Source organism: Sinocyclocheilus anshuiensis, unplaced genomic scaffold, assembly GCF_001515605.1.
Source record: "Sinocyclocheilus anshuiensis isolate Anshui unplaced genomic scaffold, SAMN03320099.WGS_v1.1 scaffold186, whole genome shotgun sequence".
NCBI classification, from domain to species: Eukaryota; Metazoa; Chordata; class Actinopteri; order Cypriniformes; family Cyprinidae; genus Sinocyclocheilus; species Sinocyclocheilus anshuiensis.
In genome coordinates, this window is record NW_015542355.1 from 1,722,007 (window position 1) to 1,739,401 (window position 17,395).

At 36.3% G+C, this 17,395-nt stretch overlaps 1 protein-coding gene across 1 annotated transcript in view; it reads left to right on the forward strand.

The window, feature by feature from the left end:
• LOC107691656 (protein phosphatase 1E-like) overlaps nucleotides 1-17,395 on the forward strand; it is a 45,984-nt gene that overhangs the window by 19,048 nt on the left and 9,541 nt on the right. The window contains exon 2 of the mRNA XM_016490390.1: nucleotides 16,023-16,144. Coding sequence (XP_016345876.1) covers nucleotides 16,023-16,144 — 122 coding nt within the window. The remainder of the gene's footprint in view (nucleotides 1-16,022; nucleotides 16,145-17,395) is intronic.

Consider the following 17,395-nt stretch of genomic DNA (forward strand, 5'->3'; position numbering starts at 1 on the left):
TGTAGTTAGATAGATTATTCTTATTTTCTTTATTTTTATTTGACAGTATAGTTTTTGCCTAAACATAGCACATACCGAACCATACCGAAACCGTGACTCAAAAACCGTGATACAAACCGAACCGTGAGTAAGTTAAACCCTTCCACCCCTAATATTTATATATATATATATATATATATATAAGAAACTACAAAATCTAATACAGATCAATACATAATGCAAAGTGGCAAGTCTGCTTACAAACATGTATAGTAGTCTGGCTTAATGTAGCTTTAGTGGCATGAATTTACTCTAAAAATGTATTCTAAAATCTACTAAACACCACTAAACCAGCTAACCAGCTCTCCCAAAACAGATTTAAATAAACCTGCGAACCATGATTATAAAAATCCAGATATTTCAGAATCACTTGTCAGACCAATCCTTGAGAACGGCATTAAGTTACTGCATATCTGTAATAATAACCGATATGGTGCTAATATATCGTGAATTCCAATAGTTGAATCAGCAGGGCAATGCTTCACAGTTCTTCACTGGCCGTTTTCATTGCGACTTTCTGTTGAAAGCTTTCATAAGGTCGGTTTTCTTTTGTCATTTTGTTGTGTCCTCCATACTGTTTCTCCAGCCTTTCCAGCTCAGTTCTTGATTCCATCGTGACCTCCACGACCAAGAGAAACACTGAGGTGGAAAACCACATTAGTGCTATTTTGAATTGTACACCTGTGTTTTTTTTTTACCCTTCGTGTCGTACATAGTGAGTAAGACGTCTTAGACATGGAAATAGAGATGAGGTACCATAGCTTTTCATACGGCATTTCACAACACTGACAAGGAAAAAGCGCATAGTGACAGCATGGCCCTCTCCGAGTCGCAGGGAGCTATTAGCTGACTGGAGATAGTGTGCTGCGTCGGTCCGCCTCTGCAGTGGCCTTCAGTTGTCAGCACTGGAAGAGTGTACCACGTGAGAGCTGAGTCATAATAAGCGGTGTGCTGGCGAGCAGAGCCGCCCCAAAGATCCACGACTAGCCGCTGTGTTACAGGCAAGTGCCTCAATGTACCTCACTCTCTCTGCTAAAGCTCTGAGTCATCAGTGAATAATTTGGACCACCGCGGGGCTTAGATTCTGACTCATCGCTCTAAATCAGGGTTTTTGGGGAGCTTCTTAGAGTGGGATAATTATTGAGGAAAGCCTAGGCTTTGGAAGAGGAAATGGAAAGCAGCCTCTTGTGCAATCTTGACCTTATTCGGATCTGTGTTTGCACAGGACAGAAGTTACATGTGCTCATTAGCCTTGTGAGGAAGAGGCTTTGTTAATGGATACTTTATTATTTTGCCCGTAGATACATTGTGACTGTGCAGGTTTTTCCCAAGATGATCTTGCTGCTCAAAATCACAGATCTGACAGCTGGTGGATTACATAATCCAGTCTTTGGTCTTCAGGCCACTTACGTCGCACTCTGATGTCTCTTAGCTTGGCAAATTTGACTTGCATCACAAAAATGAAAGCAAAATGTCTTTTTTTGGCTTTGTATTACATTTAATATTTTTTATAAAACTTTACATCAAATTTCCATCTATATTTACTCACCCTCATGCTTACTTGGAGCACAAAAGGTGAATTTTTGAAGAAATATTTTTTGAAAATTAATGAGGACCTAGACTGTCAAGCTTCAAAACAATAAAGTATCTTGCAACTATACTTGTTGTGTTCATGTTTTTTAGTTCGATTTTTTTTTTCAGTGAATTGTTTGATTTCATTCACAAAACTGATTTTGCTCATAAATTGAACTAATTTGGTTATCAAGTTCAACCTATCAACTTGAATCTGATTCACTAATTCAGTCATGTTGCTTAACACTGATTGAGTAACTGGAGATGAAGATATTTATGAATAATGACTAATAACTTTTAGTTCATTATTCACACAAAACTATCATATGGGTTTAGAAGCTTGAATTCACACTACCATTCAAAAGTTGGAGGTCGGAAAACAATTTTTTTTTTTTTTTTTTATGTTTTTGACAGAAGTTTCTTATGCTCACTAAGGCATCAATAAAAAAACAGTAAAAAGTGTAATATTGTGAAATATTATTACAATTTTAAATAACAGTTTTCTATTTTAATATATTTTAAAATCTAATTTATTCCTGTGATGGCAAAGTTGAATTTTCAGCAGCCATTACTCCAGTCTTCAGTGTCGCATGGTCTATCAGAAATCATTCTGATATTCTGATTTGGTGCTCAAGAATCATTTTTTAAATGCTTGTGCTTAATATTTTTCTGGAAACCGTGATACATTTTTTTTAGGATTCTTTGATGAACAGAGAGTTCAAAAGAACAGCATTTATTGGAGATGAAAAAAAAATGTAACATTACAAATGTCTTTACTGTGGCATTTGATCAATTTAATACATCCTTGCTGAATTTGAAGAGTAGTGTAGTTCACAAGCTGTATGGGCCATTTATTGTGAGTTTTTGTTAAGGTTGAAAGCCAAGGTCTATCTTCACTTTCATTTTATTGAAAAGAGTGGTCAAGATTTTCTTTTAAAAAATTACCTTTTATGTTCCACAGAAGAAAGACAGACATTTGGAACGACATGAGGATGAGTAAGTGATTCATTTTGGGTGAACTATTCCTTTAAACATGAGGGGCAGTTTGCCAGACTGCTTCAATCAGAGTAAAGCCAATTTGTCAATCTTCTCTGTTTACAAGGACAGGTATCAGTGCCAGAAACTCTGTCTGTGCGGTGCGAAATGCATGCTGAGAACACACACACACACACACACACACACACACAAACACACACTGATTTGACGCTTCCTGTGGCATCAGCAGTGATCATTTCGACCAGTCAGCTTTCCTCTTTCTCCACCTGGGAAGAAGGAATGCATCAGTGACATAAATGACGTGCTTTTCTCTCTGTTTGTGTGCATTATCTAGGGATAAGGGAGAAATAATAGGATAAACCGTTAATTCAGGACACCCCTGCTCAAAAACAAAAATCAAAACACTCGTAATCCCATCATGCACCATGACCTAACACACCAGCTCAATCACCTTAAATGTACTAAAAGAAATTCCGTTAAGTTAGAAGCAGGCTGTGGTATGGCTTAGTTCAGTGAACCAAATCCACAACGTTATCACTGATTTACCTGAAATTCAGAGTTCAAAATGCCCTGTATACAAAAAAGGAACTGCCTGTTCCAAGTAGATGCATTTCATTATGCTCATTTCTACGAGTGAGCAAACTGCAAAGTCAACTCTGAACTGAGCAACTACCACACAGTGCCTCTCAATAATTGTCTCCAGTGTGTAATTAGTAAGTCCTGAGGACTCTCGAAGAAAATAATTGCATACTTGATTTGGGATAAAATATAACATGCATGGTAATTGAACCTTGCGATACGGGTTTGCGGCGCTTAAGATATATCAAGTGCACATCTGATATTGTAATGAAGATTTATTATTGGTACACAAACATTATAGCATGTATATGTGCCGTTTCTGTTTTTTTTAGTGAGTTTATCAAGTGAGTTTCAAAACCTATTGATCTGGCTTGATGTCTGCTTCCTACCTATGCAGCTTCCTTCTTAGGCATTCTGAATGAAATTAATCCTTATAAGTGACTGATTTGTTGCAATATCACGCGTCACACAAATAACATACAAGCGACTCAATTCACATTTGATTCCATTAGAGTTTGAGAGAGCATGTTGCTAAGCAATCAAAATAATAACATAAAAATATACAACAAATATTTGGTAAAATCCAGTTTTCAAATGAAAAAGGTTTTATTATACTCCACACATCGTACTCTACACTGAAACATATTTGGTGTAATTTCTTGTAGAAATTGATAGTAAATTTCACAAATAATTTCAAAGACTTGGCAAGTAACACATTGATTTAAAGGAAAATTTGGAAGTAGTTTGAATTAGTTTTTTCTTGTAAAGTATACTTTAATAATCTTTTTTATTTGCAACTTTGAATTTACAACTATTTTACAGTGTACTATTTTATTAATTCCCATTAGAATTTATATTTCTCTTGCCTCCTCTTTTAAATATATTTCAAATTTAACAAAAAAGCCCCAAATATAAATTACAAATATAGATTTTAAAATATATTTACATAAACATATATCAGATACAAAAAGAAAAACATATCTTCTTGGCCTTTGAAGTGCATTTTGCAATATATTTTGTCATTTGATATATTTTTCCAGTTTGAAAAATATGTTTCCTTAAGCTGCCCTATTTTAAATACTTAGAATATATTTTAAATATATTTTGGCCAGAATGTTTTTTTTCCCCGCTATATATGAACTCACTAGGGTTTGAAACCCACCTAATATATTCATGAGTAAACATGGCTGTGTAATGTATTTTTATAGGTTCAGCTGAGTGAACTTTTTTTTTAACCCTCTCTGCATTCCAGAGATCTGAACACACCCAAACAATTATCTGGAACAAGAACTGTCTTGTAGACGATGTTTGTGTAATACTTAAGTAAACCATTTCTAGGTTGATACCATCAAAGGTTGTTGTTTCTGATCAGCTCAACCAATGCCATGAGTTTGCTGTTTCTCTGATCAATGACAGATGGGGGAAGTGTTCAAGAATCCTGCGTAAAAACAGTCATTTTTGCTGAGGCTATTGGAGCAGAATTGACATACTTTATCCTAAGTACATTAGTCTGATTGCAGTCTGCCATACAATACAAATGGAGTGCTAACAGGGCATGATGATTATTTTGCCCCAGCAATGCAGTGTCTGTGCTTTCATTTGTGGAAACTCTAATTTGATCACCTTTCTAGATCAGTGACGATGACCCTGGGGCAGTTCTGAGCATCTTGCTTCCAAAGTCATGGCCTTGTGCTCGCTCGTGATGTCTCCTTGCGTAACTCTTAATCAGCAGAGGCATATTTGGTAATAATCTCCCTGCCGCTGATTAATTCCTTCTCAGGAATGTCCGAAATTAACAATCACGACGGCAGCACCAGCTGCTTCCCGAGACATCCCGGACTCTCTTTGCCTGTCATCAGCCAAATAGAGCTGGAAGATAGTGCAAATGGTAATCTCTGGATTATAGTGTTAATCCCGGGTTGGAAGACAATAGGGCGAGAAGTTCTGTTTGTGTCCTGAAATGAGGCTGACTGGCTGTCCTGCAGGTGATTTGGAGCGAACCCAGCCTAATTTTGCATTTGTCTGGATCAGAGTCTGATTTCATATGGTTCAGGTTTTTAAAGGTACAGTAGCATGTTTGATTTTGTAGATGGTTGTAAGGGAAGAATGTTAAATCATCTGATAGCAAGGATTAGATCAGCACAGGCTCCCGTTGGGTATTAAAGAGACCAAATAACCCAAACCAAAGATATCATACCTTTCTAATAAGATTTATTCATGAAGATGCCCTGGTATCTGGATTTAAGGTTCATTAACTGGCAGATTAATAACAGAAATGTTTGTGTTTTTTCAAGAGCCACTGGTAAATTCACATGGCTCACATCAAGAACTGAGCATCGCCATCGTCATGGAGACAACCTTGGCACAAGCTGCATGATTGGCTCGGGTGGAACCGAAATAACTGAGTGTGTTCCATTGCACAGACGCCGCTGTCAGTGCCCTATAAGTGCACTTAAAGGTGTAGAGTCTCTCCAAGTGCCCTGGTTTCTCCTCAGAAATTGCTCTCTGCAACCTCTAAAGTTCTTCTGACCAAATATTACAGGTGAAGGATGCAGAAGCTCATGAGAGAGCCTCTCGACAGTAAGAAACACAGTAACAGCTGCCTATAAAAGAAAACCAGGCTTTTGTCTGGATATTTAAAGTGAATGCCATTTATGTTTTTACATAGTTCATGTTTTTTGACAGGCAGCCAATTTTTGTTAGTTTTATAAAAATATGCCGTAAGGTAAATTGCACAGTTGTAGTTGATGTATATTTTTCAGTATACAGTATCAGCTTTAGGTGACCCTCTCTTGTCGATGAAAGTGGCCCAAAATACAGTTTATGAAGTCTGCTAAAGGGTGGGTGGGATCAATTTTTGATGGATATGGAATACTGGATGCTGTGGAATATGAATTTGAGTGGCATTACAGAAGAATAGAAAAAAGTTTTGGTCAGAAGGTAGGACTGTGCGTCAGTGTCACTACAGCCTAAATTACTGTCCTCCTTGGCTCAACTAGGTCATCTGCTCTCAAATAGACTTGCACACTTCATTTCGTAGCCCACATCACTCACCTTATTTATCCTTCAGATTTTCAAGCAACCACATGCTGCCAGCCTGAGACCTCATTTGACTACTATACAAAAAAAAAAAAACATTGACATATGATTAACATCCATATGAATGCTGGACAAAATTGATTTTGTTTCTGAAAAATTGGGTATGTTTTATATATACGTTAATTTTTAACAAAATACATATTTATTCATATTATATTTAGATTTTTATAATCAATTATCAAGTGATATTTTTGTATGTGTATATATAGTTAATTGTTGATTTTTTTCAATTATATGTTATGTTTTTGTTTTAAAAAAAATATATAGAATTTTTATGTTTACACACAATAATCATAATTATATTTTTTTAAATATATTTTCATAGTTTTCAGTTTATGTTTATCTATTGTAGTATATTTTATGTATTTCTTAAATTTCTTAATTTATGGATGAAAAGACTGAACAATGCTTTCACATAAACTGTAATCTGTAATGAATGAAATAAACTGAATTTCGAATTTAAAATTGAGTATATCTTTTGAATTGAAATTCTGATACTTAAAATAATGAATGGCCATCTCTTATCAAACAAATCAAACAAATATCAGTTTCAAAAAAGGCGTATTACCAAGTGAAAGTTCATCCCAACTCAAACCCTGTTTTCCATAATCCAAAACGAGATTTGTTTGGCAAATGCGCTGTGGCGAAAAGCAAATATTCCAGAGGGAACGTATGACTCAAAAAGCGTCTCTTAATATCCCACCATGATGGAAACTACAAAATAGAACTGCGTGATTGAGAGCTATGCGTTAAACTGTAGCTCCATTACATTGTCAAGTGTTTGATCAAGCCTCATTAAAATCCTGGGTAGATACCACACATTCAAAGATCTTCAATGATCACATTACGCCCTCTGCCTAGTAGCACCTAGCAACAGATTGGACACGGTATATGGTGTTATAACTCTTAATGACAATTGGCTAACCTCTTTATGTTTTGTATTTGGTTGTTTATGGCTTTTTTAGGATGCGATTATACTGACCGCAGCATCATTTCAGCTGCGATATGGCATTGTACAATCAAGATGATGATTAAGGACAAGCATTCAGTACTGAGCAATGAATGACCTAAACGGGCCTAATGTGCTGCTGGATAGAACAGATTTAGACTAGAGGATGTATATATATATATATATATATATATACACAGTTATATGTTGTTTATGTTTATGGTTTTTAGACATTTGGCTGCTTTCCTAGTGGATAGCCATCAGGAAGTCAGTGCAATTTTTTGTTAAGTATTATGAATCAATGCTGTATAAAAATGATCCGTGAGATGCAAAAAATATCATCTGTCCTAACATGCTCTTTCAGACTTAAGTCAGCTGGTTTCTTTAGCCCTAATCTCCTTTGTGCTTTACGTTTCTCCATTTCCGTTGCTCCATTTTGTCTTATTTGTCCATTGTTTGATGTTTTTTATCCAGAATCTTTCTCATTGATAGTGACTTTCATTCTGTTTTTACACCTCACCTGCTCGCAGGAATTTTTATTCTCCCTGGGGCATTCGAGTCCCCCTGCTAGGTGTCAAAGTGGGGAAGGTGTGCTTCATATTATGTCAGAACCTGGAGCCTCCGTGGCAACAGTCCAGCATGGGTTTCAAGCCACTGTGTTCTTGCCCCATTGGAGACTCGGACATAGAGCCACCTTGCCAGAGAGAGATGATGCCCAGATGGCATGGCGACCCCGTCTGTGGACAGTTTGGAGGGCTGATGGCCTAGATTCCAACACAAGTGTGCTCGAGTCTGTTAAGTCCTGTGTTCCAGTTAACACTGGAGAACGAGAACACAATGGCAAGCGTCTTTAGGCAGTCAAACCCCATATTTCATTCTTATTAAAGGGGTCATATGATGCAATTTCAATTTTTCCTTTCTCTTTGGAGTGTTACAAACTCTTGTTGCATAAGGAAGATCTGTAAAGTTGCAAAGACTAAAGTTTCAAATCCAAAGAGATATTCTTTATAAAAGTTAAGAGTCAACCACGCCTACCTAAAACGGCTCATTCTAACACGCCCCCACATGTCTACATCACGATGTGGGAAGATTTGCATTACGCCACCCAAATGTTCACGCAAAGAAAGAAGCTGTAACTTTTATTTTCGCTGTAGTATTGTTGCTGCCGCCATGTCGTGAAGACGCTGTGTGTTTCGTTGTGAAAGCGAAACTACTTTGTTTGGCCTTCCAAAAGAGGACGATATCCGCTTCGTCATGCCTGGAGCTGATCCGTGCTGGTCGCTGAGGAAGTACATCAGCTTCGCGCTGTGGATCGCCGGATCGGCTTTCACCGTGGATCAAGCGGAGTCCAGCCTGGGGTCGTCACATGTGGTTGCCGCAAGCCCGCCGGTAATGTGGGTTTTTTTTACCTTAAACCGCATAAACACATTTCATTACACCAAATACACAAAATAATGTCTAGCAACAACATATGACCCCTTTAATATATTTTGATCTACAATAATTTCTCTACACAATAATTCTAAAATTTGATCAAATTTGTGACTCTTAAGATTTAAGAACTTTGGTAATTTTTTTTGGACCAACATTCTAAAACCGACTTAGAACATCTTAAACAGCACATAGCAACGTCCTATCAACAAATCACACCCTTCTAGAATCATCGTGGCATAATTGCAGTTGACACAATAAATTATTTCCATTCTGTTAGTATTGGGAAGTCCACCCCTCAACTAAAACAATAATGACACAGAGGAACAACATTTTCAGAACAATTTCCTTCAGCTGATGAACAATGAAAACATAAACAGCCAATCAGAATCCACCCCACTTTAAAGAGCTTACGCATTTAAAGCAGCAGATGTAGACAAACCTGAAGCGTGCGCTTATAATAAACCGAATGTTATTGCATGTTGGTGTGGACGCTAATGTATCGTTAATATCATTATTGTTATATTGATATTGATCGTTCTTGGTGTAAACAGGGTCAGGCAGTAAAAAGATCTAGCTCTCCTTTTGTAATTTATTCCATGCTGTAAATAATGGCATGGACATAATTATACTAATTTAAATTTTCTGTACACCCCTCAGAACAAAGCCTTCAGAAATGATGATAGATGAAACAGTCCGTGACATTTAGAACTGAATGCCGCTTGTCTGGGCCTTAGAAACTGCCGTAAAAAGATTGTATAGTGAGGATGCTCTCTGAGGCCTAGTTACACTGTTACCTGAGATAACACCGACTTCCTGTGACATCAAAAGCCAGCCTTTTTTGATAAAGTTCTCTTTCTCTCTTTATCTTCATGTCTCATTTTCTGTCTCTCTTTCTATTTAGCTCTTACTCACTTTGTCGGTAAAGGTATGCAAAGCTTTTCAACCTGTGTGACGTCAGCAGGCAGGTCAAAGGAAGAGAGTATGAAAAGTGTGGGTTAGCGCGATGCGTGGGCGTGATGATGCCATCGCTCCCTTTTCTCTCCCTCCCTCCCTTTCCAAAAGCGTGACTCTGAGGCGCTATACTGAGCAGGAGAGGAATGATGGGAAAAGTGTTTTTTTTTTTTATGAAGGTCCTTGACCCAGAACAAGCACTAGTCTTTATTTAGGCATGCTGTTGTGTGTGTGTGTGTGTGTGTGTGTGGGAGGATGGTGGGTGTAATAGAGAGATTGAGAGAGAGAGAGAGCGTGATGGACAGGAAGAGGATTTAGTTTGGTGTTAATCCTGCATGTTGCTATTAATAACCCTTGAGTCATCTACGCACACACACACACACACTCCAACTTATCAACAAGCACCCACAAACTCATTTTCACCCACCAGCTCTTCTGATGAACTGGGGAAAGTCAATTTATGTGTTGTGCTACACAGTTAAACACCATATATTGCGCACATTGTACTTATTAAAGACAAAGTAAAAAGTTTGTCATTATTTACTCAACCTCACATTGTTCCAAACACATCTGACTTACTTTCTTCAGTGGAACATAAAAGATGATTTTGTTTTCCATAAAAGTAGTCCATATGCTCTTCTGAAGTCATTTTATAGCTTTGTGTAAGGAACAGACCCAAAATGTAAGCCATTATTTGCTGAAATTGTTGTCCTCTGCTGTACTGTAGCTTTCTCATACAAACTTTCCAGTAGATCAGTAGAGAATAGTGCTAGCAATGCCAAGGTTATAGGTCCGATTCCCAGGGAAAGCTAGAACTGATGAAATGTGAATGTGTTAAAGCATCTGCCAATTGTATAAAGGTATTGTATTGCTTCAGAAGACTTGAAATATAGCAGACAAGTCACATGGACCATCATTATCATTTATGTTTTTTATCCTGCATGTTGCTATTAATAACCCTTGAGTCATCTACGCACACACACACACACACTCCAACTTATCAACAAGCACCCACAAACTCATTTTCACCCACCAGCTCTTCTGATGAACTGGGGAAAGTCAATTTATGTGTTGTGCTACACAGTTAAACACCATATATTGCGCACATTGTACTTATTAAAGACAAAGTAAAAAGTTTGTCATTATTTACTCAACCTCACATTGTTCCAAACACATCTGACTTACTTTCTTCAGTGGAACATAAAAGATGATTTTGTTTTCCATAAAAGTAGTCCATATGCTCTTCTGAAGTCATTTTATAGCTTTGTGTAAGGAACAGACCCAAAATGTAAGCCATTATTTGCTGAAATTGTTGTCCTCTGCTGTACTGTAGCTTTCTCATACAAACTTTCCAGTAGATCAGTAGAGAATAGTGCTAGCAATGCCAAGGTTATAGGTCCGATTCCCAGGGAAAGCTAGAACTGATGAAATGTGAATGTGTTAAAGCATCTGCCAATTGTATAAAGGTATTGTATTGCTTCAGAAGACTTGAAATATAGCAGACAAGTCACATGGACCATCATTATCATTTATGTTTTTTTTTTTTGTGTCATTTTGGTGCTTGAGCGCTTCAGTTCCTATTCACTTTTTTTATATCAAAAAGAGTGGATTCAGAAACTTACCTTTTGTGTTCCACAAAGGAAAGTAAGTTATAGGAGTTTGAACAGCATGAAGATGAGTAGATGTTGACAATGTTGCATTTTATATCTCTTTAATATTAATTTCAGGCATTCTTAACGCACAGTTTAATCTTAATGATAAATGATACTCCATTATGGTAGCACATTACCAACATGGATCACAACAGAGCAGCCACTTATGGCTAAACTGAACTGGAGTCTCAGAGGAGAAGCTGTGTGTGAAAAGGAAAAACCTCTCATACACACAAAAGTGATGTGGAGTGTTTGGTGGATCTTACACAGTCAAGGACGGTTGAAAGTTAATGTAAGAGTAGAAACCCCCTTGAGAGCCTTGTGTAAGTGTGTGTGTGTGTGTGTGACATGTTTTTGCAGTAGTAGGTGGGTTAGAATGTGCATGCCTAGCTACACTGCATCAAAGACAGGCTCATCTAGACACACACAATACTATTTCCATACACTAAAAAAGCATTTTCATCTAGTTAAAACTTAAAGTCTATTATAAAACAGATTTGCTCAAATAACGACACAAGTTTCCCTCCATATGCGATTGGTTCAACAGAAAGATAGCCCTGCCACAAATGCTTGCCATTGGTAGAGCCAGTATTGCTGTTGTCGGACAAGCAAAGACAGGCTCTTAGAGATACACAATACTATTTGCATACACTAAAAACGTTGTTTCGACTTGTTGAATCTTAAAGTCTATTATAAAACAAATTTGCTAAACTAATGACTGTTTCCCTCCATATGCCATTGGTTGAACGGACAGATAGCCCGGCCCAGAAGCATGCCATTTGAAGAGTCAGTGTTGTGGTTGTCAGGCAACTCAAATAAATTGAATAATATCTTGAAAGCATCATAGCATTTACACAATTATCATGAGAATAAATATATGAATGGTTATTTTGTAGTTGTCTTTACATATTTAGCTGGGATAGAAAGCATTTAAACACTTCAATTACACAATTAGTTTTTAAGTAATATTTACTGAACATATATATCGCTCTAATATTTTTTTTTCTTTAATTATGTCTGCATTTATATACTATGCAGGTCCATCAGCAGTGTGTAGTTGTGTGTGTGCAAAGCGTAATTTCTCTCCTGACATGAAGTGTGACTATATAGTGTTAGCCACACTGAGCCTTCGTTTCTCTGAATGACGTCAAAGCAAGGCTCCCCGACACACATCCCTGTTTCTCTCACTTTTTTGCTCTTTTTTTTTTTTTTACTACCCTCCTGCTGTATAGTTGCATTTATCTTCTGTAACCAGGCTAATCTGTTAAACACAACCAATATGAGTGCAGAGCCACTTCTATTATGCTTAATTTCCATTCACAGTCTCTGCAACTGTCTGGCAACAGTCTGGCAACACATAAGCATGCTGTGAGATCTTAGTAGCCTACTTCAGAGATGTCACTTTGTGCGGTGCTTTGAAGTCTGGGGATAAAGAAAGCAGTGTGTATTTTTTGCCACTTGGTTGAGAGGACAAAAACGGCTCTTCTCTAATCCTCATTCCTTAGCATGCCTCTGACTCCTCTGTGCTGCTCAAGAAACGGGCATCTCCCATTGGCTCACCTTAGCTGTGCCCGAGATCCTCGGCCAATCAGAGCTCCCCCACCTCGCCCGCCCCAGTTATTTAGGTTTCATGGGTGGATGGACGGATGGAAAAATCAATGAACAGATATCTAGATAGATGTATAATGATGAGCATAGATAGATAGATAGATACCAACAATATGCGCAGTGTAAATAATTATGATAAATATGTAGTAGGTAAATGAATTATGATTAATATGAACTCTCTTTCATCCCTTCTTCATACTGAGTGAACTGACTATATGATGTTTGGAAGAACCTGTTAGCTGTTTTTAGCCTCCTTCTCATCTCTCTGCTGGATCTTTCATTTGGAGCAGACCGTCATTGAGTCGTCCTTGAGATCGCTCCACTTTCCGCCCTCCCGTCTGCTGGGCTGGTATTCCAGCCTCTTGTGCTCACTGTGTGTGTGAGTGTTTGTGTGTGTGTTACAGAATGCTCTGATTTCTAATATCTAACGTGTGTTCTGGCCTGAGGGCAGATTGTGGCTGTTTGCCTCACTACAACATCACTCACCACGGCAACCCGTTGTCATGGATGGGGCTACTGTCAGGGTTGTCATGGTTATACAGGCGCATCAGCTGTCAGTGCCGTACAGCCTCATGTTGTTATGACCACCAGAGCAGAGGCATTTTAATGCATTATTAAGATATTCATGATGCCTCATGATAGTCATTTTTGGATAGATTTTCTTCACTAATACTTGGATAATGCAATGTAACACGTGATATAAGACATCAGTTTTGGGTTGCTCATTCATTATTTTACACTTTACAGGTATAACCAAGAAGTCTTAAGTATCGCTTTTTATTTCACCTCTTTCCTACTACTTGTTTCACTTCTGTTTCAGTTTTTTATAACCATTTCTTACTATGTGTCAGTAAGTTGTTGTTATTTTCTTATTTGTAAGTCGTTTTGGATAAAAGCGTCTGCTAAATTACTAAAAGTCATTTACCATTATACCTTGCTACGTGTACTGTGTTAGGCTAACCGAGACTTGTCATTTGCACTTATATATTGTTGCTCTTTTGTTAGTTTTGACTGTTTTTATTGTCCTCATTTGTAAGTCGCTTTGAATAAAAGCGTCTGCTAAATGACTAAATGTAAATCTAAATGTAATGTAAAGTCTTATAATGGTGGTTAAAATTATAGATGTATATATGATGTACATGTATAAGTTGTATTATAAGGCATCATGAATAAACATATAGTACCTTTACAAGGCATTACATATAAAAGATTTATAAAAACTCAAAACATTTAGATTTTGAAATCAAATCTATTGTCTTTATGACCTTCATTATTTCTCCTGGCTTCTTTTATGCAAAACGTATATATCAGTTTTATTGAATTGACTACAGACAGTCGTTCATAAATTGAGCGCCTCATAATAAATGTTTTGGGATTAGGACATCACATTATTGGATGGCTCTGTTATCCTCTCCCATCAGGCCACAGCTGAGGCTATTAATTCAACAGAATGCTGGCAAACGCTGCTGAAGCCCCTCACAGACAGAGGGAGATGGGAATGGCACATTGACACTGTCCAGACACAGGTTTTGAAGATTTTGGAGGCATATTTATTCACTGAGATAAATTAGTTACTAGTTCTGTGCCAGATAATTGTTCCTTTCCACAGTTGGAAACACCAATTATTTGTCCGTCTAGAGCACCAGATTCAGAATAAATTACTATTTAAAATATATTAAACTAAAAAAAAAATATTTTAAATTTTATTTCACAGTATTACTGTTTCTCTGCCAGATAATTGTTCCTTTCAACAGTTGGAAACACCAATTATTTGTCCATGTTTGTTTGTTTGTTTCATTATTTAATGGACAAGCATTAATGAAATAGTTTTTTTCTTTTTTTTTTAAATATATACCATTCAAAAGTTTGGGCTCAGTAAGAATTTTTTTAAAGAAATTAATACTTTATTTTATCAAGGATAGTCATTTAGACATTTATAATGTTACAAAAGATTTCTGATTCAAATAAATGCTGTTCATCTTGAAAAAAAAATTCAGTTTCCACAAAAATATTAAGCAGCACAACATTGATTTCAACATTGATATTAATAAGAAATGTTTCTTTAGCACCAGATTCAGAATAAATTACGATTTAGAATATATTAAAATAAAAAAAGTTTATTTTTAATTGTATTATTTCACAATATTACTGGTTTACTGTATTTTTGATCAATTAAATGCAGCCTTTGTAAGCATAAGATAATTATTTAAAAAAAAACATGAAAAAAACTTTGTGGGGGTTGGTATATATATACAGACAGACAGACAGATAGATAGATAGATAGATAGATAGATAGATCTTCAGTGATATTTCACATTCAAAACCGGTTACATATAGGTCTTAAAATGTGCCATTTTTACTCTATATTCTTGTAATCTACCCAAAAATTGTGCAGCATTCATTATGGCATAATGTCAATATGGCGTATAAATATATAGGATTTCTGGACCTTATCTTTAAAATGATTGTCAGTCATTTAATGGGGAGATCCCTGTTCTGTTCGGATGAGAATGCCACAATCGTCTCTTATGAAATCCTCTTATGGGGATGACGGGCTTGTCTTTAAGTGACGGCTCTTGATTTCATAATGTGCAGTTGTATTTATTTTCAGTGATCCAGCGGGGTCTCTGCTCTCAGAGCAGCAGTGCGCTGAAGTGGATTTGGGTCATGCTAGTTTTAGAGTGCCTCTCCTCTCCTCTCCTCTTCTCTCTCTCAATCCATCAGAGCGACAAGCCCTAAAAGGATATTCACATCAGTAGTTAAAAAGCCAGGCTTTAACGCTTACAGTTCAGCTTTCTACCCTTGTTCATCACCATAAGCTTTTATAAAGGAATAGTTCACCCATACAGGAAAAAAGTCTGTTTGCAAAAGAGGTTTTTGATGCACAATGATCATAAGAACATATTCAGCTGGACTATCTTTGGCCATTTTCTCTGTTTTGACCTGTGCATATTGCTTTTGCCTCCTACTCATCCTCTCACGAGTTAAACGAGCGCTCGCTCTGGTGCTGAAAAAAGAAAAAAGGAAGGAAAAATTGAATCAAATACTGACAGCGCTCCTTTACATAATGTTTCTGTGATCCACTCAGCAGATGTTTTAAAGCTCTCTTTCTCTCTCTTTCTCTGCCTTTCTCTCTTTTACAGCAATTGCCCTTTTTCCTTGGCTGCAGCCCTGGCCCGTGGTACTGCAGACAGTATCCTGCAAAGCGATCTCTCTGTGTACCATCTCAACAAGAGTGTGGAGGATGGCACAGACATGCTGACTCGTAAGTGCCCTGTAAAAACTGAGTTAACCACATCACTTGGACTGTGAAGTCTTATTTTTAAACAAGACAAGTCTAGCGTGGATACATTGTGATTTTCTTGACACTCCTGAGCCATCTGAAGTCATGCAGTGCCAATAAAGCTAGTGAATGAGTTGGGTCTGCATTGAAGTCTTGCTATCGAGTAGAGATCTCATGATATTTGATCCGAATGTAGGCCATTTTGCACAATTTTAAGCCTCCTATTCAACTGAAAATTTAGGTCACTTACTAACTTGACGGTGGCCTGAATTGCTTTCTTATCTTTCTATATTCTAATTGAAATGGCAAAGGAATTTGAGGTGGGAACGGCTGCTAATACGCCACAGTTTTGGCTGGTTTAGAAAGGAGACCTTTAGCAGGTTTAATGGATCAATTAATTTTTGACACCTCTCTTTGTTATGATATTGTGTCCGATCAGATTAATTTCTCTCTTCACTTTGCTCTCACTGGCATGAATCTTTCTGTAGCAATAACTATAAACTGCTACATGAACGTACATCACGATCTTTTTGGAGAACAGATGTTGCCTGACATGCAAAGGATGATGCGCATTATGTTATGGACGTACAATAATAAGTACATTTTTTATTTTATTTTTCTGTATCAGTTACTATTGCATAATTAATTTTTTATTTAAATCTACAAGCCCATTTCCTTTATTTTTACATTAGATATTTACATTTACATTAGATTACATTTGCTGTCCTCTTTAAAAATACTAATAATTTAAATATATTAAATAATTGAAATACTTACTTTTAAATGTAATCTTTACAAGTACGTTTTTTTAATACTGTGCATTATAACATGATGGCTAAATTTACTTGTAGCATTTAAAATAAATGATTTTGTTTTTTAGTATTATATTTTTAATTTATTTAGACAATATACTGTAAAATTTTAACATCAACCATAACATGAAAATAATTATCATTATAATATTTAATATATGAAATACACAAATAAAATATATAATACAATTCTATACTCTATTATCTAAAATCTAAATATTTTATAATGTGTAATATTTAATTATATTAAATATTTAAAATATATTAAAATTCATTACTTTTTTATTTAGAAAAAAGTATAGAATTTTAATATGTATGTTATTTATATATTTTAAAATGTCATGCTGCTTTATATATTTATAGCTTTTCGATTTATTTTGACATAATAGTATAGAATTTTTATATATATTTTATTAATATC